Here is a 26,072-nt window from a genome sequence, read left to right on the forward strand (position 1 = left end):
TTGCTTTCAGTCATTTCTTGAGTAATATCTTGATTGCTAGAAAGGAGTGGGGTTTGCTTTCTGTTTATATACACTAGTCTGCCCTGTCAGTTCTGGTGGTGTTTTTCTCCTTGGTAGTTTCTTGATTAGGTTGTTGTTAACTGCTTCATTGTATGTCTGGATTGGTGTCCTTTAATTAGGGTATTGTTCACTGTTTGTCTGGTGGTGTTCATTCCTACTTCTATAACAGTTGATTGCAGGTGACAATCTTTTTAGTCTTTTTGTTTCCTTTTTTAACTTTTTTATTGTCTCTTTGGAGTGATGTGTAAATATGGCTTATCTCTTAACTCTTAAAGGCTGATTTGTCTTGAATGCCAAGTTTCCGGGAATTCCCTAGTGTAGGATGCTCACAGTTTCCAAGTGAAACTTCGGTTAAATTTGTCATGTGTTGTAAAAATAAAGAGTTTTCACTGTGTCTTCTGAGTTTTACTTGATTTCATGAATGTGCTCTGCTACTCTTCTGTCTGTCTTCTTTCATGGGGATGTCACAGTCATTATACTGTATGTTATAGATGACCCCTGATTTTCTTGGGCAATTGGCTTCCTTTGATTTACTTAAGATGTTTTGGAGGGCAATAATAGGGCAAGCTATTGTATATAAACAGAACAAAACCCACTTCCTTCTAGCACTGAAAATGTTACCTAGTTGGGTAATGAAATGCCTGCTAGCAGACAACCAAGTTCAAGGAGTACCAAAAATTAAAGTTCAGTTACAGTTTAGTATATAATTTTCTTGCCAATGTAAAGTTTTATTTTACATTAAAATGCTATATTTTTAATAGTGTGTATATATATGTGTGTGTGTGTGTGTCTGTATGTATGTACGTACGCATGCACGCATACACACACACACAAAAGCTGAAAAAGTAGCCAGGTAAGAGGAGATCAATGACGTTAAAATTATATGTTCTATATACCACAAAGAAAATTAAAGAATAGAAAATATGCATTTATTTCTGCAAAGGAAATCAAATTTATGTTTTCTTTTAATAGTGTTTCCTTACTATTTGTCTTAAATAGATAACAACACAGGCTCTGTCTCTTGATACTCTGACCAAAATAGGGGAAATTATAAATGGTGGAGGAAGTTGAGGAGACATCAGCAGTACAGTCAAAGAAGGTATCCTGTATATGTGAACTGGGTAAATTCTGACTCCCTCAACAGCTACATTCCCAATGAAAGAACTGGAGAGAGAACTGGAAAAAAACACATGCTTCAAAGACCTGCAAATAGAAGTAGAATGACTGGGGCAAAAGAAAGCAAAAATAATACCAATAGTAACAGGCGTCTTAGGTGTTTGAAAGTCAATATTTATTTTTCGTATGGAGGTATAGATAATAATAACTATTCATAAAAGTAGGGCTAGAGCTGTTATAAAATGTAATAAATTATTAAGAGATGGGAAAATAAACATTAAAGATGTGCACCAGAGTTTTATTTCAGCAGGGTTTCTTTGGGGTGATGGATCAATATTGTCCATGTTATATTACTAAGAGATAATAATTGCATGTGATATCAGACTGAAAACTAATTAAACTTTAAATACTGCCATATAATTTTGGGGTTTTTCTTCTTAGCTATATACAAAAGAAACTAAGTATTTAAGGAAATTGATACCTAAGAGCAATTTTTGATCAACAACAGCCCTTCCAGTAGCAAAGTTAGAAACACTTTAGCAGATAAGACAAAGTTACCATTTTCATATTAATTTGTTTTTGCTGGGTTTTTTGGAAAAGATCTGCCACAGTATGCAGGAAATTAAATTGTGCCCTTTATTTGTTCAAAAAGAAAACACATGCAGCACTTTTCAGCGTCTTTTGCACTCTATTTATCAAACCACAGCAAAAATTAGGGACACACCCAGGTTTACACTTTTTGAACTGTGATATTAAGCAGAAGATGGGTGTGGGTCATTATCTACTTTTGAAACTAAGTATATACAGCAGGATGCTGATTTTATTTTGTAGCTGTTGATCCTTGACAACTGCCTAAAGTTAAACAGCTCTATTTATTAAAACTGTAAAAGATCTAATGATTGATTTTTTTTTTCCTTTTGATTGCTAAAATTTTCTTTTCTGTGTTTTTATCCTTTTGGTATATTCCTCTTAGAAAACGATTTTCTGAATTTCTGTTAAGAAAATAATAGGGAGATTTATATAAAAATTATGATTTGTACAAGGACAGTTCATGAATTCCAACACTTTGCTGTATTATTTTTGGCTTGCTCCCTAAATTTTAAAACTTACGGCATTTTAGAAATATATTTTTAATTTTCAATTGCACTGAAAAAAAATGAAAGTGGTATATATGACATTTTAAAAAGCATTTGCTTTTACCTTTGTGGTATGTAAAGTTACTGTTGTGAAGAAGTTTGGTCACAGCAAAGAAAGCCACCTTTTTCCTGAGAACAAAGTTAAGTCAAGCCTTTAAAAGTAATGTAAAAGTAAAATAATCAGAAATACTGTGTATAAGATCATCTAAGTTTTGAAAACTAGGTAATTTTATCATAGGAATCAGACTCTTGAACTAAGGATGGTTCTTCCATATTTTCCATTATTCCAATTTGAAGCTTTCAGTTTTCTGTCTTAGTAACTTCTATGTCATATTATCCTGCATAAAAATGAATAAGTATCAATGCCCCAAATGCCTGTAAAGTTTTCATCAGCTTTCTTCTGTGTAACAAAGAGGAGGTCAGTCATCAAAGTTACCTATTGGAGAGTTCCCTCCCCCCTCTCTCTCCCTTCTTCCCTTCCTCCCCTCTCTTTGGTTGCTTTGAACTTTGAAACACAGTGATTTTTGGGTGCACCCAGCACACAAAAACTCTGGAAGGATGCCTGCAATTCTAAAGTAAGCTCTCCGGAGCATGTGTTCTGCTTCCTCCCCCCCCAACAACCCCTCCTCCATTGGTACCGCCTCTTCCAGGCACCCCGTAGCCAGCAGCTAGACAGCTGTATTTGATCATAAACCACTTAGAACTCCAGGCTCCCTTGAAGGGGAAACTTTAGCGGGAGCAGCACGGCACGTCTGCGCCCTGTTCTCTCCTCCACCTCTGGGTAGGATCTGGGAGTCGCTTCCAAGCTCCATAAACAATTTCCAAGTGCATTGAACTGCCTTTCTTTTCGAGCTAGCTGAAGCAGGAAAAGAATGAAGGCACGAAACTGAATCACGGCTATTTTAGCAGCCAGAAGATATTTTTTTACATCCTGCTTGCACTCCGTCTGGCGGAGCGCTCTGCAGTATTTTTTAATGAGTGTCTTGCAGCAACGAATTGTTTGTGAAACGGCAGGCAGATTTCTTTTTGTCTCTGTTTAGACAGACTGTGCATTATTAATTTCTAGGGGTCTAAATGTTCAGCGAAAACGGCTGTGTAGTGTAAAAAGTGCAAGACGGATAAAGCTCCGATGCGAAGGGGGTATTGAATTTTCTGGAGCTTTAAAACCTTAACATCCATAGACAGCAGTCAAGCCCCGGTGAAAGTCCAATCATGAATACTGGAGTTTCCATGAAATATGGAAAGGACTCTGCGGAACTGAGCGAGGTAAGAGGCTTTTATGTCCTTATTTTTCACGCTGCTTGGATTTTGTTTTCAGAACACAGTTATCTCCTTTTGGGCATCCGCTTCTGAGTTAAAAATTAATGGATGTGTATGTACGTTATCCCGACGTGTAGAGCTACTCAGGAAGTGATCTGAAATAGAGTTGAAAGGGTTAAGCGTTAGAAGGGAAATTGTTGCAACTGCACGGAGATTTGCCCTCTTCTCCGTTTAGCACTCTGCTGCAAGGAATCCCCCCCCCCCGCGTGCACCGTTTTCCACACAGCAAGCATTCCATTCTACAGTAGGTAAGGAAGATGGAGATCCCAGGCGAAATCAAGCTGATGGCATTTTATTTTAATTTAAAAGTATAAAATAAATATTCTGCAAGAAGTCTCATGACCAACTGGCTATATTATTAAAGTACATTCAGGCATTTTACTTTATTTGCTTACCCAAAAGTGTAACTCCTGGCACGGGATGGTCCTTTCTTAATGATAAGAACTGAGCTGTTTATTTTAGTTACTGCAGCTGTATATTTTGTTTCCTGTCAAGTTTCTGAATGCTTGATGTTGTTTTATGACCAGTGTTAAAGTTATGTGTTTGTAGGAGTTAGTCCAAGTATTCCCAAGTAAAGTTGCATAGATCAGGCCTTGTCATTTTACTTCTTCTAGTGTGCCAACGAAAATAAATAACATTACCAGAGAATATCTGTTGGATACATATTTAAAATAATATTCAAATGATCAGTTTTGAATCTGTGATCTTCCCTTTTTCCCCTAATATGTACACAGAAATAATTTCACATTAGAAGGTATTTTATATCTTCCTTATGTATTAGTGCTGGTAGCTGGAAATTGTGATCCTGACACATCAATAAAGTCCCCTGTTGGGGAAGATTGATTTATAGATAGAAGTGTTTATTAAGTTCAGAGAAAACTCTAAAGACACAAACGTGTAAAGAAAGAACAGTGAAATAAACTGGCATCCTGTCTAAAATTAGCAAAGAGGAGAAATAGTGTTGGGAAAGGGGATGATTGAGTGATAGTTTGACATCATGCACTTTGTCATTTAAGTATTTCATTTAAAGTTTTACTTTGTAATCAAAATTAATTATAAGCTTTGAATGAAACCTGGCAGTTTCTCAAACTTCTCTGGTCAGCATTAAATCATCTGTACTTTGCGAGTGAGATTATTGTGGTTCAGATTTCTTGGCTAACACTCCTTTCTGCTTGTTCTTGATGTTGATGTACTTATATTAGACGCTTGATTGTTTTCCATCTCATAGTTCGTAAAAGTATTTCCCATTTAATATTTTTTTTAAAAGAGATTTATGATATGTTAAAAATAACACATAAAAGTACAGTTAGAAACTAAAATTTGGCCTTAATACACATTCGTTTCAGATAACATTCAAACTGATTGTAACCATATTGTATATTATGTGAGTAGTCTTTAATATAAAAAGTTACATCTGCTGTGGAAACCTAAATGTGTATGTCATACTTAGATTATTTGCTTGAACACAGTACAATACTCTGTTTTTGGTGGCATTAATAGTTGTTTGTGTCACAGTGTGTCACACAAAATGTTAGGTTTGTGACTTGTATGTTGTGTATCATTGATTCTGGTTCAGATATTATTTCAGCTTCAGAAATGAGTCCCAAACTAATTATATGTGTTAGAATTAGAATTTAAACCAATGAAGATTATTACAGCAATAGCAAGTACTGTTATGAGCAGATGATCAAGTTAGTTGATTTTTTTATTGATGGTCTACAATTGTAATAAAGATTGATTTGAGTTTATTTGATGGTTTCAGCAGACTTTGAATAGATAGATAGATAGATAGATAGATAGATAGATAGATAGATATAGATATAGATATAGATATAGATATAGATATAGATATAGATATAGATATATAGATATAAAATAAACATACAATTTTTGTAATGCTGTGGTTTTGATTCCACAAAGGTGTTTCATATAACATGGTGGTATAAACATTATATTTGTCTCATCACTTTAAATAAAAGTCTACGCATTCTCTGCTATGATCACATGATACCACAAAAGTACGCACATGAGACTATCTACATTACTATAAAGAGTTGTGGGAAAGTGCTACATTCAAGCTCCAGAGCATCTTTCTGGAATAAAATCTGCATTTTAGAATAATCTTAGTACATACAGAAACAGCCCATTTCTACTTTTATCAGTATTTGTTGCAAGTAAATAAATAATGTTAAACTGGAGATAGAAAGAAAAATACTGGTGCTCAATGCACAAATAGTAGTTTATTCATGTTATGTTAAATAAAATATGTAATCCAAAATCAACCCAACCTATATTGAAGTCACCCAGCATGTCATTGTTATGAGTAAACTTTGTTCTTTTAGCATCAAATGCAATGATTGGTTACTTCTATATTTTTAATACTGGAAATACAGATTGAAGTTAAACTCTATGTTGCCTTGCATACCTGGTATAGTGGTTAAGCTGCTGGCTAGAAACTAGGAAATTGACTTCTATTCCCACCTTAGTCATGAAAGCTGGGTGATTGACTTTGGACTAGTCACACTCTCTTGGTCCAACTCACCTCCTTGTTGTGGGGAAAATAGGGGAAAGGCGTATTATGTATTTTCACTGCTTTGAGTTATTTCTAAAGTAATAAAGGGATGTAAAAAACCAATAAATAAATGGAGTTCATGGCATATATAATGCTGAACCATTAGAATTTATTATTCAGTCATCTGCCAATGTTTTCTAATATTATCTTTGTATTTTGTGTCTTGTCTGGTTTTTGAGAAAATGTAATGAGCTTTCTCCTCTGCTTTCCTCTTTTTGCCTTTTAGCTAATTTGTGCTGTTATTTTCTCTTCTCCTCCCCCAGTGCATTTTCTTGTAGCTTTTAATTGCATGTACTTGGCCATGGGGAGATAGGACTCCCATGATTATTAAAGGAAAGTAAAGGAATTGGCTATGGTTAGCACTTTTGCGAAGAAAAAGCAACCCTGTGTATTAGTATTTTTTTTCCAGTATTCCTAGTACAAATACAAATTGCTTGGTTCACATATGAGATCCATGTAAGCAAGTGTTTTTGTCCATTTAGCTTGTGGTGACCATCAGTCAGACTATGTCAACTCCTTTCTTTTGGTATGGCAGATCAGAAGTGTCAATAGGCTACAATCAACAAGTACTTAAATATAGACCAGAACTTTCTGTATATAGACAAATATTGGTATACAAAGTCAGGAATTGCCCAAATTATACAGTTAAAAAAAGGCTGTACAGGAAAAAGAGACAATTGAGTGTTTTGTATCAATTTGTTTTAAATTTTATTTTGATTGTAAAAGATAATTTCCATAAACAGAGACGCACACATTTGGAGTAATATGTTGGCTTTCCATATTGCTAGGAAATGTATTAAGTTATCCATTGTGAAAGATTTTTCTATCAGCATTGTATCTATAAAAATGTTTTATCTTTTTTGTCTTGCTTAATGTGTAGAAAATGTTATTTTTCTGTTCAGAGTTCATTCTTTAATTTCATTAATTTCATTATTATTCTGATTCATTCCAGTTCCTGTATCATATAAGTTGCACCAAGAATTATCATCCAGTTAGAAATAGTTAGCCTGATGTTTTATATTTATACCGTAATCTTGATGTCACAATACTGATTTTGATATGTATTAAGAATTCATTACATTGTGAAAAAATGTGTTTTCAGTAGTATAAGTGCTGTATAAGAATTCCTTCTTTGTTGCTTAAGTAATTCATAGTCCATATAAATGAAATTTATTTGCTTGTTTCATTTGGTCTTTTGAGGGTTTCGATTTTCGATTTCGATTTTATTGTATTTCTATGCCGCCCTATTCCCAGAGGGACTCAGAGCGGCTCACAAACCAGGGGGGGGGGAAACAAACAAGAAAAAAAGACATGGACAAACAATACCACAATTTAAAACAATCAACAGCCACACCATTCGAGCGGGGACAAGAACTCATCAGTCCCAGGCCTGTCGGAACAGCCAGGTTTTAAGGGCTTTGCGGAAAGCCTGGAGGGTGGTGAAGGTCCGAATCTCCACGGGGAGTTCGTTCCAGAGGGCCGGAGCAGCCACAGAGAAGGCCCTCCTCCAGGTGGTGGCCAATCAACATTGGCCAACGGATGGAATTCAGAGGAGGCCTAATCTGTGGGATCTAATCAGTCTGTTGGAGGTAATTGGCAGCAGACGGTCTCTCAAGTACCCAGGTCCAATACCATGAAGGGCTTTATAAGTAATGACTAGCACCTTGAAGCGTATCCGAAGACCAATAGGCAGCCAGTGCAGCTCGCGGAGGATAGGTGTGACGTGGGTGTACCAAGGTGCACCCACAATCGCTCGCGCGGCTGCATTCTGGACAAGCTGAAGTCTCCGAATGGGTTTGCAACAAATTCAAATAGTAGCTGTTTTAAATTTCTTCCTTTTTATTGTTTTACATACAAATAGTAAGGGAACAGTAGCAAACCAATGGAAGTGATATTTTGAATACTTTTGAAACATATGAGCCATCCTGATTTTCCTCTGCTTTTGTAACAAGATAAATAAAAATAGGAACAATATGAAAAATATGCTTAAAATTTTAAATTATTTTATGTTAATTTTTAACTCATGAAAAAGTCAGACGAAATGGAAGCTTCTTATTTAACATTAATCTTGCCAATCAAATAAATGGAAAAGGTTAAGAATTTCTAAAGTTCTCAATAAGGATGGAAATAGCATCCATGAATGGGTTAACACGGTCCGTGCTCTGATTGGACTGAGTATGATTATTAATTACCAGCCTATATAACCCGCCTTGTGAGTGTCCCCACCCAGCTTTCCAACTCAGTCCACTCTGGGACGGTTGTGTTATCCACTCCTTACTTCATCCATGCTGAATCCCTTTACCATCTATTGAAATCAACTTCTGTAAGTTCTGGAGACTAATTGGTAGTACAAACCTACCTGTCAGTGCCGCTGGGCATTGCCCCACAGGCCCATTCTCTGCCTCTGTAGGACAATCCTCACGCCTTGAGGGGCTATGTTCAACAAGTGAGGCACTTGTCATTTTCGGCAAAGCGCTCTGTCCGGAGATGGCCAGGGACTGCTCCTAGCGCAGGCGCCGGCTTGCCTGGTCCCTTCTTGGCATGGAGCATTGTGGCAGGTGCCGGAACCACGCAGGAGGCTTGGACGATGGCGGGGAGTCATTTCTCCTGAAGGCCACGGTATTGCGAGCCTGAGGCGGTTGAAAAAGGTGCGAATATAGGCACCATGTTGCCTCACAATTCCTGCAACTGGGAGAGAATGGCAGAGAGTAGCATCACAGAGACTCCTACTGCTGCCCACAAAAGCATGGCAGAGCCCGCCCAGGGACTACTTTTGGCATGTCAGGCATCTTGACCTCCAGTAGAGACTACTACTCCACAGGCTGCCTTGGGGGAAAGGCCAAGGATAAGGCCTCCTCTTCCTCTTCACACAAAGGCTTGAAGGCCAAGAAAGACTCAAAGCCTCCACAGGCCACTATGCCCCATCTTGCCCCCCTTGTTTCACAGGAAGGGGTTGACCACCTCTCCCCATTGGAACCACAGCGTAATCCATCACCAATATCTGAAGAGGGGGAGATCAGGGATGCTGACCTCTCAGAGAAGGAAGGGGCTACTCCGGATAAGCCTATCTGCACCAACCTATTCCCTCCCGTGCTATTCAAACCGCTACTGAGCAAGGCCAAGGCTGCTTCTGCCTTGGAAACCCCAACAGAGGTCTCCACGCCCCCTCCACCACAGCCGGCCACAGCCAGCGCTCTAAGGAGCACAAGTTGGAAGCCAATGTCATACCGGCTCCTCAACCTTTCATGGATGCAGTGCAGAGACAGTGGTCATCCCCGACATCCGGACCCAGTCTATCTGCGAATGATAAGCGATTCTACAATGTCGGTGAACAGCTGGACAAGACGCTTCTATGGCCAATGGTTGATCTCCCTATTGCAGCCCTACACACCTCCACAGCCATGCCAGGATCCCAGGAAGACATCCTTAAGCCTGAGGATTGATGGGCTGACCAAGTCCTAGAGCGGGGTTATCAGGCAGCCACTTGGGTGGTGCGGGCCACTTCGGCGGTCTTGTTCTTCTCAAGATCTAGCCCTTTTTGGCTATTCTTGCAGGGGACTCTAGGGCTCACCAGGACTTGAATAAAATAATTGTCATGGCGCAATTTACATCAGACGCCACCCTGAGCATCACCAGATTCTCCTCCAAGGCCATGGCCTTTGGGGTGGTTTCCCGCAGATTTTTATGGCTACAGCAGTGGCAAACTGATCTGAAACATAAATGGAAGCTGGCCTCGGAGCCTTACAAAGGAGTGGGGCTCTTTTTGGGGATGCACTTACTCTGCTGCTTGTCGAGGGCAAAGATAAGCATAAGGTTCTTCCCTCAAACCCCAAGAAGGGATTTACTCACCTGGCCCCTTATCCTAGAAGGCAGCCCTTTCGAGCCCAGGAGTATGGGGGGGTCATTTAGGTATCCAGATTATTCCCCCTCGGGCTTCTGCCCCCAAACTGGCTCTGGCCAGCGATCAAGGCAGCAGCCGTACCGGCAACAGAGGGGCACTCAGTCTCGCTGGCTCTTTTGGGGAGGCGGTAACCGCAACTACCGCAAACCCTAATCTGGCTCAGGATGGGCCTCCAATTGGTGGAAGATTACAATATTTTGTTGACCATTAGGATGTCATAACATCTGATTCCTGGGTCAGGGACACGGTCAGGTTCGGTCTGGCCATGGAATTCATCTCTACTCCCCCCAAATTCTTTGTTAGGTGCCCAATCTCTGGTAACTCCCAAAGGCATCTCCTGATGGGTCGTCCCATTCAACATCTCTTAGATATTAAAGCCATTCAGGAGGTCCCGACCACACAGGTCAGGGAAGGGTTTTCCTCAATCTTGTTTGTTATTCCCAAGGGCTCGGGCAGCTGGAGGGCCATTTTAAATTTAAAGAGGGATATGTTTACTTCTATTGATCTCACTGAAGCCTACCTGCATGTTCCCATTTTATACGAGCACCATCAGTTTCTACGTTTTTGTTGATTCTCGCCACTCAATATACGGCTTTGCCTTTTGGCCTTTCTTCCACCCCCTGTTTGTTTACTAATGTTTGGGTGGCCCTGGCTGCATACTTACGCACCATACACATCAGGGTTCAACTCTACCTAGATGACGTATTGGTTCAATTGAGCTCCCAGGAGGCAGCTTCAGCCAGTCTTGCCATGGCATTGCATGTGTTTCGGGCCAATAGGGCAAAAGCCATTTCACACCTACCACCTGGAGGCCTGGATAGATTCAGTGAGCAGCCAAGTCTTCCTCTCCGAGGATCAGGTCCGTAGTCTGCAATCACTCATGGCCAAAGTGAGGGGATCCCAAAGGGCGGCCTTCGCCACCTTATCCAAGTTACTGGGAAAAGTGGTTTCTGCCATCTATATCGTTCCCTGGGCTCATCTTCACACAAGTGATTTACAGTGGTTCTTACTCCCCTTTCAAAAGAAGAGGACCAGTACATCACTCATCAAGGTGTCCCTGCTCAGGGACCTGGTTAATTCCTCTGTTGGTGGGAATCGGGGGCCATAGAGAGGGATTGTCATTTCAGTGTCCTTCACAGGGTCACTATCACCACAGACTCCAGCCTTTATGGCTGGGGGGCAAACATGGGCCCTCACATGGCACAGGGTCAGTGGTGCTAGGAGGAGGCAGAGATGAGTATAAACTGATTAGAGCTGCAGGCTATCAGGTTGGCCTTATTGAGTTTCCAATATTTCATTGAAGGTCAGCATGTGTTGATCCTCATGGATAACACAACTGCCAAGGCCCATGTTAACAGGCAAGGGGGCACTCAATCTAGGGATCTGATGTTAGAGGCTAATGCATTGGGCTCTTGGGCGGAAGGCCATCTGCTTTCCATCAAGGTGGAACACATCTCAGGGGAGGCTAATGTGTGAGCTGATTGGCTCATCAGGTTTAGGATTGACCAGGCAGAATGGCAATTACACCCTTCTCTCTTTCAGGAGATTGTCCAGGGACCCGATAGTAGACCTGTTTGCCTCCCAGCACAACACCCAATTCCCCAGATTCTTTTCGAGGTTTCATGCACCTGAAGCGGAGGGTGTGGATGCTTTCCACTGCCCCTGGCCTAGAGGTCTTCTGTATGCCTTCCCCCCTGTACCTCTACTGCCCAGGGTGATCCGCAAGATTATCAGTGTAGAAGTGGAGCTCATCCTTCTGGCACCCTACTGGCCATGGAGACCATGGTTCACCCATCTCCAGGCACTGTCGGGGGAGAGACAATACAATAATACAATAGCAGAGTTGGAAGGGACCTTGGAGGTCTTCTAGTCCAACCCCTTGCCTAGGCAAGAAACCCTATACCATTTCAGACAAATGGCTATGCACATCTTCTTAAAGACTTCCAGTGTTGGGGCATTCACAACTTCTGGAGGCAAGCTGTTCCACTGATTAATTGTTCTAACTGTCAGGAAATTTCTCCTCAGTTCTAAGTTGCTTCTCTCCTTGATTAGTTTCCACCCATTACTTCTTATTCTACCCTCAGGTGCCTTGGAAAATAGTTTGACACTCTCTTTTTTGTGGCAACGCCTGAGATATTGGAACACTGCTATCCCTGTCTCTCCTAGTCCTTCTTTCTATTAAACTAGACATACCCAGTTTCTGCAACCATTATTCATATGTTTTAGTCTCCAGTCCCCTAATCATCTTTGTTGCTCTTCTCTGCACAGACCTTGGGGAATTCCAGCAGAAAAAATCGTGCTTCGCCAGGGCTCACTAGAACACCTGGAGCCGCAGTGGCTTCAACTGACCGCCTGGCAATTGAGCCTGAGGGGAGGGATAGCCTCTTTCACATCACCCATTGGTCCGGAGATTCCTGAAAGGGGCTTCCAATCTGACCTCCAGCAATACATCGTTACCCTTCCTGGGACCTCACGAAAGTATTGGAGGCACTTACCGGGCCTCCCTTTGAGCCTCCATGGGAGGTTCCCATGCAAATACTTACCTGGAAGGTTGCATCCCTGGTAGCGATAACATCCACTAGGAGAATATCGGAATTACACGCCCTTTCAGTGAGGGAGGACCTATGCAAATTTTATCCTGACCGGGTGGTGCTGAGGCTGGACCCCTCATTTATGCCAAAGGTGGGGTCCTGGTTTCATAGGGCTCAGGAGGTCGTCCTTCCCAACTTCTGCCCCTCCCCGATTCATCACTTAGAACAGCAGTGGCACACATTAGATGTCCGTAGGGCGCTTGAGATTTACATTCAGTGCACAGAGAGCCTACGGCGCTCAGAGGCACTGATTGTTTCCTTATTAGAGCAATCATTGGGTCAGAAGGTATTGATGGCTATCATAGGGCATTGGGTACGTAAGTGCATCGCAGCCACCTATGAAGCACGCCAGGAGTCAGTGCCAGATGGGGTTACTGCCCACTCTACTAGGAGTGCGGCTACCACCATGGCGTGGGACACTCAGGCATCTCTGGACAAAATATGTAGGGCTGTGGCGTTGGCGTCACCTTCGCCATTCATTAGAAATTATAAATTAGACAAGTTTGCATCAGCAGATGCTGCATTCGGGCGCAGGGTTTTACAGGCTGTAGTTTCCCACATTTTCAGTGCGGAACAGTCTACAGCTCACCCTTGAATTAGCCAGGCTTGGGTATGTCCCATTCATGGATGCTATCTCCATCCTTATTGAGAAAGGGCGTTAGTACTTACCTGATACGCCTCTTCTAGTAAGGTGGAAATAGCATCTGGTCCGCCCGTGTAGATGGACTGTTCCTTCTGATTCCTGTGGTCAAATATCGTTCTGATCGATGGTTGGGAGAGTTTGAATTTTTCTGGTTAGTGTATTAAGTTGAGTGCCAGTAAATTATGGTTGGATAACACATTGAGTCTGTGATTTTTTACTTCGCCTGAAAGCTGGGTGGGGACACTCACAAGGCGGGTTATATAGGCTGGTAATTAATTAATAATTAGAGTCAGTCCAATCAGAGCACGGACCGTGTTAACCCATTCATGAATGCTATCTCCACCTTATTAAAAGAGGCGTATCAGGTAAGTACCAACGCCATTTTTTATACACACACAAACACACTGAACAAGAGAAACCTTTTTTCCTCTGTTCTTTCCACCAACTTCTGGAAAAGACAGGTAGGATGACACCCAATCTTTAAGTAATCCTATTGTGTGCAAATCATGAAAAGCACTTTGTTTCATTAGCCAAGAAGCAGAACAGATATTAGTCAGGAGAAGTATAGATAGCTTCAGTTGAGAAATGCACTTCAGGATTGAGAAAATAAATTATATACTTGAAGATTTTGCAAGGCATGTTTCTACTTGTTAAAATGTGGCATAAAAGCAACGATCTATAAACCATTAAGTAGGAACAGGTTTTATATGAATTCAAAGTGGAAATTAAAAGTCATAAATATGCTGTCCTTTTAGATTGCTGAGCTTGTGTGTCATTCTTTTAATAGTCAATAATATGTTGGTCTTTCCTTTTTTTCACATAGTCTATGTCAAACATAGTTTAACCATAGTTCATTGTTTAAATCACCCTAGCTGACCTTATATAATACTGTGCATTGTTAACTTTGACTTAAAATCATTGTCACTAGCTTTATATATTTCAGAAAGCCATGGTTTTACATTCTTTTCTGAACTGAATAGTCCACATTAATCAGGTACATATAACTTGCTCTGTAATATCATACTCATGATGCTACCTAGTCGGGTAATGAAGCATCTGCAACCTAATTAACAACTCAGCACCAAGAACTCCACAGTTCAATCCTGAGCTACAAATATTTTCTTCTGTTGGGATATATAGAGAAGACAAATGATAGGCAAATCTGTTTGATTCATTGATTCATCTTTTAATTTTTTTTCTGGTATTCAATGTTTAATTCATCTCTTATGCTTTTTTCAAATAAATATGTTATAATTAAGCATTCCTTTTAAAATTGGCCTCATTAGGATAGTCCAATTTAATCAAACGATTCTGGTTTTTAAAACAATGTGTAGAAGCAGAGGAAGCATACATTCCAATAAAAATTCATAAAGTTATAAAGAATTCCAGTCTTGCATATAATTGAATTAAAACACTATAAATAGATTACTGCGCTGCCCAGTACATGCCAGAGAAGATAATACTCTGTTCCAAAACTCCTAATAATAACTCCAGGGACCAACCAAGGCTGGCAAATTGACAAAGCTTACCGCGTTAACTCCTGGCTGGCAAAGCAGAAGCAGCTTCCTCGAGACATCGTTATATATTTTACTACAAGAGAGTTCAGAAATATGGTACTGCAAGCGTCTTATAACACTAAGCTTCAAATTGGCGGTGAAGACCTGGCTGTTTTGAAAGAGATACCACCTCAAATGTTAAGAGCCAGAAGAGACTACGCTTTTTTGGTCGAAGAACTCAGAAATCGTCAGATACAGTATAGATGGGATGCACCATTCGGCATCATATTTACATTTGATAAGCAAAGGTACCGCCTCAACTCTGTATGGAAAGCCCGAGATTTTTATTATAATATATTGAAGGCCGGACACCCTGCACCATCTGGACCTAGAGAAAGACCACAAGAAGGACAGGATAGACAGCAAACTATACAACCACCAGACAAGATGGAGCATCTCTCTTCTCTAGAAGTGCAAGGTGCTATGGAACCAAGACCTAGCCGCATGACTACTAGACGTATGGAGAAACAAGCTAAGAAGCAACAGCATCAACAATCATCGGCCATCGATCAAGGAACTACAACAACAAATCTGGAAGCAGTGGGAGGAGCTAGACCTAAGGTTAAACAGGCCGTGCAGGAAGCTCTAAAAATGCTTCAACCAACCAAAGATGACAACTAAGATTTTAACATGGAATGTCAACGGACTGAACTCTCCACAGAAGAGGAAGAAAATATTTCATTATCTTAAACAGTTTAAGAACGATGTAATTTGTTTGCAAGAAACTCATATCAAGTCAACTGATCAAAATATTTGATCAACTCAAAACTTGGTCAACATTTTGCAGCTTCTGCTATGGAAAAGAAGAATGGTATAGTTGTATACTTAAGAAAAGATATGAAAGCTGAATTAATAGAAGCAGATCCCTTCGGAAGATATATTGCTTTAGACTTAATCTTAGAAGGGAAAAAGACATTACTTTTGGGAATTTATGCTCCCAATCAACAGCAAGATAGATTCTATAGAAATCTTCATGCTAAATTAGTACAGTGGGACTATAGTTCCTGTATACTATTGGGTGACTGGAATGGAGTGATAGACACTAAGAGAGATAAGAAGATTTCCCGCCTAAATACCAAGATGCGAGCAAAGTTACCCAAATCTTTCTTTGACATTATGGATGATTTCGAATTGAGAGATATCTGGCGAGAAAGAAATGCAGAGGAATATGACTTCACTTTCTTCTCGGACAGGCATCAATCCCTTTCAAGGATTGATTTTATTCTAACCACTAATGATTTGCTTTCTAGGGTCAAGAAAACAAAGATTGCAGCTAGAGTCCTTTCGGACCATAACCCAGTTTGGATGGAGTTGGGAAGGGTAGTGCAGGCAAGAAGGTTTTGGAGACTGAATGAAAATTTATTTAGATATGAAAACTATATTAATGATTGTAAAAAATTACTATCTGAATATTTTGTTTTGAATATGAATAAGGGTACATCTATGGAATTTGTATGGGATGCAAGCAAAGCGTATATGAGAGGAGTTTTGATGAATATAAATAAAACACATAGAAATAAGCAAGGGTTAAAACGAACAGAACTGGAAGAGGAAATTAAGAGAAAAGAGCTGGAGTTAACAAGGAAACCAGACGATACAAAGGTTAAGGAAGCTATTAACATATTAAAATCTCAATTCGACATGTTGATCTCTGACCAGGTAGCTACTAATTTATTATATGCAAAACACAATACTTTTTGTAATGCAAACAAACCTGGCAGATGGTTAGCTTATCAGATTAGGAAAAAAAGGAAAACTCGAAATATATCTAAACTGATTTACAGAGGGAAGGAGGTGTTCCAACAGGAAGAGATTCAAAAGGCTTTCTGGGAATTTTTTACAGAACTGTATAAAGGGGATAAAATTAATGGTTTAGACATAGACAAATATTTAGACAAGGAGAAAATACCTTCAGTTAGAGAAGAACACAGGCAAAAATTGAATCAACCAATAACCTCGGGGGAAATCCTGCAGGTAATTAAGCAATTAAAGCCAGGGAAAGCACCAGGTACAGATGGCTTGACAGCGGTTTACTACAAAAACTTACAGTTAGAAATGGTAGAACCTCTTAGAGAATTATTTAATATGATTCAAATGGAAGGTAAAGTCCCTCCATCTTGGAAGACAGCGTTTATATCTTTGATACCCAAAGAAGATCAAGATACTACTCAACCCAAAAATTATAGACCCATTTCATTACTGAATGTAGATTATAAAATTTTTACTAAAATATTAGCAAATAGGTTAATGTTGGTCATTCAACAATTGATACATACGGACCAAACAGGTTTTATACAAGGGAGACAGATGAAAAGTAATGTTAGATTAATTATTAATGCATTAGAATATTTGGGAAAGAACAACCAGATCCCTGCTGCGTTTATATTTTTGGATGCTGAGAAGGCCTTTGATCGAGTTAATTGGCAATTTCTGTTGAAGATACTGCAAAAAATGCAGATAGGAGATAATTTTTTACAGTCAATTAAAGCAATATACCAACAGCAAACAGCACAAATCATAGTCAATGGAAGTCTGACAGACTCTTTTCAAATTGGAAAAGGTACAAGACAGGGCTGTCCTTTGTCCCCATTATTGTTTATTATAACTTTGGAAGTATTGTTGAATAAAATACGGGGCTTGGATGGTTTAAAAGGGATCAAGATTAGGCAGCAAGAATATAGAGTCCGCGCTTTTGCGGATGATTTGGTCATAATATTGGAACAACCGCAGGAATCCAGTATGGTTTTAATGAATATGATTAATCAATATGGTCAAGTGTCGGGCTTTAAAATAAACTTAGGAAAAACGAAAATATTAGCTATAAATATGAATATTAAACAAAAGGAAGAATTAGGAGTGATGCTAGGATGTGAGGTAGTTAAAAAAGTCAAATATCTTGGAGTTAACATTTTAACTTCAAATGGGAAATTATATAAGCATAATTATGAACCACTTTGGTATAGCATACAGACAGAGATGAAAAAATGGGAGAAATTGCACTTATCTTTGCTGGGTAGGATAGCGGCAGTGAAAATGAACATTTTACCAAAATTTTTATTTCTCTTCCAAATGTTACCTATACTTAAAAAAGATGCGAACCTTTTAGAATGGCAGAAGGGTATCAACAAATTTGTGTGGGCAGGAAAGAAGCCGAGGGTAAAGATGAAAATAATGCAAGATGTACGTGAGAGAGGAGGATTGAAACTACCTAATTTAAAACTATATTATGATGCAGTGGCATTATCTGTAATTAGTGATTGGATTCATTTAACTAATGATAGAATATTGAACATTGAGGGACACGATCTGGTATTTGGTTGGCATGCTTACCTGTTATTCAACAAAAAATTGGATAAGACCTTTAAAAGTCATATTTTAAGAAATGCTTTATTGCGGGTCTGGAAGAAATATCAATATAAATTAAATGACAAGATACCCATGTGGGCAATTCCTAGACACGCAATTGAAAATATGAATACAGCACAAAAACAGGACAGAATTACTTACAGACAGCTTCTTACCTCGGAAAGGGGGGTATTACAATTAAAATGTTTAGAGGTATTAAAAGAGGAGAAGGTAGTTCAAACATGGTTCCAGTATGGGCAATTACAGGCTAGGTGGAAAATAGATCAAAAAATTGGTTTTATTCAAGTTGAGGATAATCTGTTTAAACAAATAAGAGATCAAAGCTTAATGCATATAAAGAGGATATATAATGTATTAATACAGATGGATTCGGAAACAGAATTAGTTAAAGATTGTATGATAAAATGGGCTCAAAATATTGAGGAACCAATAATGTTGGATACATGGGAAAGAATCTGGGTAAGAAATGTGAAATTTACACAAGCTCAAAATCTGAGAGAAAATTTTTACAAGATGTTCTATAGATGGCATTTAGATCCTAAAAAGTTGGCTTCTATGTATCCGAATGTACAGCCTAAATGTTGGAGGTGTGGTTCTCTCGATGCTACATATTATCATATATGGTGGACCTGCCAAAAGGTTAAGGCATTTTGGATAAAAATATGGTGGGTCATGCAAAATGTTTTTAAAAGAAGGATAAAGTTTAGTCCTCAGTTATTTTTACTAGGTATATGTACTGATTTTACAGTGGTAGAGACCAATTTGACTCTGCACCTGATAACTGCAGCAAGACTGTTGGTGGCGCAATATTGGAAGAAGGAAGACTTGCCTACAATCCAAGAATGGACATTGAAAGTAACAAACTTAGCTGAAATGGCTAAAATATCGGCATATCTCAAAGATCATTCAAATGAGAGATATAAACGAGACTGGAAAAAATGGATTGACTATATACAAAATAAATACGGGACTAAGAAATTCCAGTTAGCCTATGCTTAAGATCAGAAATGATTTAAACTGTTAAAAGTCAGTTCAGTAAGAAGAAGCTAAGGTCAATCTAGAATGTCATTAATTTCTTTATTTCTTTTTTCTCAATAGATTTTAGACTGTGTTAGTTAAAAATCCATACCGTGTACGGGTTCTGGGAAGTCGGGGGGGGGAAGGAGGAGGGGGGTGGGGGGGTGGAGGGAGGGAGGGATACACACAACAAAAAAAAAATTGTACTTCAATGTCTTAATGATTGACAAATGATGACATATTTGTGTTTTTTTTTTTTAAAAGAAAAATAAAAAAGTTGAAATACAATAAAAAGATGGTAAAGATTATGTAATTTCATTTATCAATTACTACATTTGGTTGCTTTTAAATTGTGGCTGACTCTAAGTGATAAACATGCTACCTTTATAAGAAAAGTTAGACCAGTATAAACAGTCAACACTAATAATCTTGATGCCTTGCAAAATACACTTTCAAGGAAACATCAGCTGCTGGATGACCATCTACATTTCATTCCATGAAGGCTTCCTGGAAAAAGCTGGGTCTTAATGATTTTCCTGAGCTCCATAATTTGATTGCATGGAGTAGAAGTTAAGGAATGCTTTCAGATTACCTGATTATAGCATCCTCTTACTGTTTGTTATTAAAATACAGCCATGTGGGGAGAAAAGTGCACCCTCTTTGAGTTCTACAGATTTACATATCAGAACATAGTAAAAATAATCTGGTCTTTAGCAGTTCTTAAAAATAGATAAATACTACCTCAAATGAACAACATGACATACTGTACCTGTGATGGCTAATCTATGACACGCATGCCTCAGGTCCGCCATCATAGGTGCAGTATGTCATGTTGCTGCAGAGAGGGCTCAGGCATGCAAAGCCCTCTCTGCGGACACAGAAGCCGTTGCCCCAACTCAATTCCACCACACATGCATGTGCGCCTTCTGCCGGCCAACTGATTTTCTCTCCCGTGCATGTATGAGGGCAGGGTGCATGCAGGAGATGCATGTGCATGTGTGGGAGGAGTCATGCACATATGCGGGGGGTCACGGGGGTTTGACACACCCCGTGGCCCATTTTTGATCCCTGGACTCTTCAGGAAAGCATAAGGGTGGAGGTGCCGGGGGGGGTTGCGCACGCATGCAGGGGGTGCCTGGAGTGGGGGAGATTGTGTGCAGAAGCGGTGGGTGGGTGCACAAGGGGATGTCATGCATTCATTGCATCATGGGTCTGGCACGCAACAACAAAAAAGTTAGCCATCACTGAATTACACCATATACGTGAAATCATAGAACTCAAAGTGGGTGTACTTTCTTTTTCATATGAGTATATGACAATTGCACCCAGAATTAGTGTTAAAAGATCTTAGATTAAGGTGACCAGATTTTCAGATTGGTAAAGAGGGACACCTTTGACCGGGGCGGGGGGGAGGGGGGCTTGATTAAAAATTTTATACGGAGCAACAAAAATTTTCATATAACGCAAAAATAGTATTGTAATTTTTTTTTATTTCAACATAACTACAATTTACAAATATAAATTGTAACTCTTGCCAAACATCAAAATTTTGATCGCGTGATCATGAGGATGCTGCAACGGTCGCTAAGTGTGAAAATGGTTGCTAAGTGTGAAAAATGGTCATCAGTCACTTTTTTCAATGCCATTGTAACTTTGGTCACTATACCACCTTTCTTGCCACAGTTCTTAAGTGAATAACTGCAGCTGGTATTTTGTATTTTGGATAGAATCTTTTTTTAAATAGTCTAAGACAATTTAAAAAAGAATCCACACAGAATAAATTGAAGTAAAACATTTCAAAGTATTGTGCATAGAATTTTTAAAAATGGTTTTACTTCCATTTATTTTGGATAGAATCTATTTTTAAATAGTCTAAGACAATTTAAAAAAAGAATCCACACAGAATAAAACTTTTAAAAAATCCTATGCACAATAAATAAAATATTATTTTAAAATACATACTCCGGAAAAATACTTACCTTCGGAAAGTCCAGGAAGTAACACTCGCGGCTTCTTTAGCCAAGCATTTCCTGGAGCTCTATGGTACTTGGTCATTTTTTCTTATAAAATGAGGTAAAAGGGGCGCGGGGGGGGGAAGTCTGATTTGTTGCTTTAACGTTTTAATATCTTCAATGAAAGTACTGAGGCAGAGAGAGAGGTTAGACAGGGTGTCTTTTGTCTTGCCCCGGTTAGGATTTCTTAAGCAAATCCACTGGGCTTTCAACCTGAAGCCAGAAAATCGGGACTTTTTAAAAACGCCCCGGGACACGGGACAAATTGTTATAAAGCGTGACCGTCCCGCTGAAATCGGGATGTCTGGTCACCTTATCTTAGATGGTAATCCAAGGATGCCTCTTGTAGTCAGTTATCTACCATATTTACCCAGTAGGAAGTATCTTACTGTGTTAACAAAGAGGATTGTAGGAGCAAATGGCAACACATAGCTGCTAAAAAATATTGATACTTTCAGAGATTAGTTTGAATATTAGTGACTGCTTTAGATATATGTTTGCTTTTCCACAATGCCTAAATGGGGATTTTTCTTTCTTTCTTTTTCCCCTTCTTTCCACTTTTTTGTATCCAGTTACCTTTAACCACACCCTCCTATTTTCTTCTTGTTTGCTTTCTGTTTTGGTTACAAGAAAGGAGAGATTGGTGGTTTTTATTTTCACAGAGTTAATTTTAATCGGTAGTTAATTCAGTTCACATTTTTGTCATATTTTGCGTAGAGATACGTGCATGCACACACACACACACACACACACACAGTCATGTTCAGGGATACATATTCAACGGGAAGTATCAAAATTAGTTGTGCCTGGAATTGGGAACCCTTGATGGAAAAGGAGAGAAAAAGGGCATTGTACAATATTTTTAATATTTAGGGGATTGTCTTAAATTCATAGTTGTCTCCTTTTGAATTAAGTGTGCTATGTATTAAAATGATAATAGTTATGTACCTTTTAGGATAATCCAGATAAAGTAGATTTATAAGCCAAAAAACCAAAAGTATGGACTGGATTAGGAGATTCTGAGTCCTAATTCTGTTTTAGATAGAAACCAGCTGGGTGATTTGGTCAACTTACTCTCTCTTTTCTCCCAAGGAAGAAGAAAGACAATGAAAATGGTCTTCCAAAAAATGTTGCTGAGAAAACTGCTTAGCGTCAAGACTGACTTAAAAATGCATGCACATGTGTGTGTGCGTGCACACATACACACACTCATTAAAATGAACACACTACTCCTATTGCCTCATACAAGCCTTTTCCCCAAATCTGGTGGGCAAAGGACTTTCAAGACACCTGGTACAGATTTAGAATTTGTTGAAAAGCAGAAGCTGATTTATGAACCATACATTTGTAGTAGCTAGAAATTTAAATAGATTAAATACATTTAAATAGCTTCAACATATGGGGATAAAGTTAGTCAGTTATGGCTGATATAGGTAGTACTCAACTTACTAGCACAATTGAGCCCAAAATTTTCATTGCTAAGCAAGACAGTTGTTAAGTATTAACTTACAATGGGTATTCTGATTCCAAATGTGGTCATAAGCCAAGGTCTACTTGTATAACTGATATTTTATTAGAGTTAAACAATGGTTTTATATAACATTGGTTTCAGATTTGCACTTTAAGATTATAGGCTTTGTTTGATGATGATATTAAAAATGTTTGTTGATGTATGTCTTTTTGCATTCCGAGAATTTTAAATTTAGTTGCTCCTGGAGTCACTTATGGGCTTTGTTTTCTATTTCCTCCATGGTATCATTTGCACTAGTGAAATAGGTTATAAATCTGGAGGAGACAATTTATATCCAAAATATCTTAGTGAAATAGTATTCTGGAGTGTATAATGAATTAAAAATACCAGTATGTAATTTTTACTAGGAGCTCATAAGATACTATTTGGAAATTGTGATGACGAATTACATCCAAAGTGACATGATGAATGCTGTTAGCTCAATGGTATTAAATACTTATAACAGACTGGTTAGAGTTGTGCAAAACTATGTACTGCATTTTTATTCAGGGATATCTTTTGTGCTATTGTTCTTCTGAATTTTGTTAATATTTTAATAAGTGAGATGATTGTGGCATGTTGAAATGACCACATTCTCTGAAAGCAGATTTGCCTTAATAGGAACCTACACTTCATTTTAAGATAACCATTCCAGATTTTGGAGTTCCAGTAATAGCAATAGCAATAGCAGTAGACTTATATACCGCTTCATAGGGCTTTCAGCCCTCTCTAAGCGGTTTACAGAGAGTCAGCATATTGCCCCCAACAATCTGGGTCCTCATTTTACCCACCTCGGAAGGATGGAAGGCTGAGTCAACCCTGAGCCGGTGAGATTTGAACCGCTGAACTGCTGATCTAGCAGTAGCCTGCAGTGCTGCATTTAACCACTGCGCCACCTCGGCTCTTAATGTACCTATATTACAGCACATTAAAATAAAACAAAGCTGGAAAAAAGCTGAAAGTTGTTGGAGGGATAAGAATAAAGAGTAATGACAATCAAAAGAGTTTAATAATTGTTTTGATCTTCCTCTTCATGCACTTTCTATTTAAAAATCTCTTCATTGTAAATATATAGCTTAGAGTAGCTCCAGTTGTTTATGAAACTGATAAGGCCATTGAGACCTGATTCTGCCAGGAAACCTTAAGATGCTGGATTGAATAGAGCCGTGATGGTGAACCTATGGCACACGTCTGCCAGGGGGCACGCAGAGCCCCCTTTGCAATCACGTGAGCCATCGCCCCCAGCTGAGCTCCACTGCGCATTCGCGCATGGACCTCCCATCGACAAATTAGTTTTCTCTTACGTGCATGTGGGGGGAAGGTCACATGTAGCAGATGCATGTGCATGCGTGAGAGGTCACATGCAGAGTGCATGCAAGCATGCATGAGGATAGTGTGCATGCGCAGGATCGTGTGCACATGCATGGGGTGGGGGAGCATGGGGTCACTCAAGCATGTGCAGGGGCGGGATACACATGCAGGGCTGGGATAGGTGGGGTGGTTAATGCACACATTGCATTATGGGCATTATGGGCTTTCGGCATGCAACAACAAAAAGGTTAGCCATCACTGGCATAGGGCCTCCCCTAAGGAGCTTCTTATTTATCTGTACTAGTGAGTGTTTCCTCACCCAGTAGTGAGGAATGACGATTCCTCATTTTAATGACGATTAATCATTTTAAACTATTAAATATTGTATTGCTTTAAGTCCTGTTACAACTTGGGCATATAGCAGAAAGTGTCAATTGCAACTTATAGGTTTGAGTAAAAAATTAATAAACAAAACATATTTTGTACTTATTCCATCTACATGCATATTTTTGCTTTTCTTATTTGCAGATGAAGGCTGCTGAAAGAGAATATTTTTTAAGAGCTAAGGAAACTCATAATTGATATTAGAGAAACATAGTAATCACCTTTCATGGATGAGCTTTTTCATAATTCTGGGAAATTATTCTCTATTTCTGTATTATTGGAAAGTTTCAGCTTGTCAATTTTTTTCTGAATGATATGAAAAGCTGTTAACTGATTTTAATTAGTATGATAAACCTGTATTTAGAATTTCATATGGTAATATTCTTAGGTTAATAATTATTCAGGTTTCATCATGTGTTTCAAACCTTTCCTTCATAACATTGTACCATTAGTACTCTGTGCAGATAGTATATGCTAAGAGGACAATTTATATCCACACATATTTGAAGAAGGCTAATTGAGGTTGCATTGGAATATCAGAGCATGTATTTGGTAGCATAACAATATCTATTTTAAAATATGTAAAACCTGATTTTGGTATTGATTTGAATTAAGTTGATTCTTAAGGGATTTTTGGAGTTTGTTTTTGCAAAACAGGCGATACTGCTAACTTTCTAAAACAAGGAGCATGATGTCAATACTTATCCATTCTGCAAGAAATGTTTAATATGGCAGTATAGACTAATAAATAATATTTTTGATGAAAGTACAGACCTTCAGCTTTGTTTTAATGATGAAAAAGCAGAATATAAATGTTATAAATAAAATTATATGCGTGCCTCTGTGGAGTGATGTTTAAAAATACCTTATTAAGATGGGATAAATTGCAACTACCATACTTTTCGGACTATAACATGCACTTTCTTCCCCCCCCCCCCCCCCCACACACCTCCTAAAAGAGGGTGGAAATGTTGGTGCATCTTATACATCGAATACAGCCATTTTTGGCTTCCAGAAACCTCGCCCCAAGCATCCCATTTTTGCCAAAAACAGTTGTTTTTTTGCTAAAATGGGGTGCACAAAGAGTTTGGAAGGCCTGCAGAATGCTCCTAGGGGCTGAGGAGGGCAAAAATGTGATGCATGTGGGGGGGGGGGTTATGAGGTGGACCTGTTTTTTGTAAAAAAAAATGGATTTTTTTGTCAGGAGCATTCTGCAGGCTGCCCCAACCCTTTGCCCATCCCGTTTTTGGCTTCCCAAACCCACCAGGAGTGCCATTTTTGCTTTCCCCAGCCCCCAGGAGCACTCTGCAGGCCTCCCAAACCCCCGTCTTAATTGTGACTTGTGGATTTTAAAATTGTTTGTATTGTCTTATTTATTCCCTCCCCTGTTTATTGTGAGCCTCCCAGAGTCCTTCGGGAGTGGGCGGCATACAAAACCAATAAACCTAACCTAACCTCTGTGTGCCCTGTTTTTGCGAAAAATGGGACACATAGAGGGTTTGGGAGGCCTGCAGAGTGCTCCTGGGGCCGGGGAGGGCAAAAACGTTTTTTTTCTTGTTTTCTCTTCAAAATCTTGG

The 26,072-nt window shown here is 39.1% G+C and overlaps 1 protein-coding gene across 2 annotated transcripts in view; it reads left to right on the forward strand.

Annotated features, from left to right (window-relative positions):
- Window positions 1–2,973: 2,973 nt before the first annotated feature.
- LOC116505584 (colorectal mutant cancer protein) overlaps window positions 2,974–26,072 on the forward strand; it is a 172,149-nt gene continuing 149,050 nt past the window's right edge. Inside the window, exon 1 of one of the 2 annotated variants that reach the window (XM_032212894.1) lies at window positions 2,974–3,578. In XM_032212894.1, coding sequence (XP_032068785.1) covers window positions 3,525–3,578 — 54 coding nt within the window. In that variant the 5' untranslated portion in view covers window positions 2,974–3,524. Of the gene's footprint in view, window positions 3,579–3,809; window positions 3,881–26,072 lie in introns of those variants that run through there. The other variant, XM_032212895.1, reaches the window with a different exon arrangement.

Source organism: Thamnophis elegans, chromosome 3 (genome assembly GCF_009769535.1).
Source record: "Thamnophis elegans isolate rThaEle1 chromosome 3, rThaEle1.pri, whole genome shotgun sequence".
NCBI lineage: Eukaryota > Metazoa > Chordata > Lepidosauria > Squamata > Colubridae > Thamnophis > Thamnophis elegans.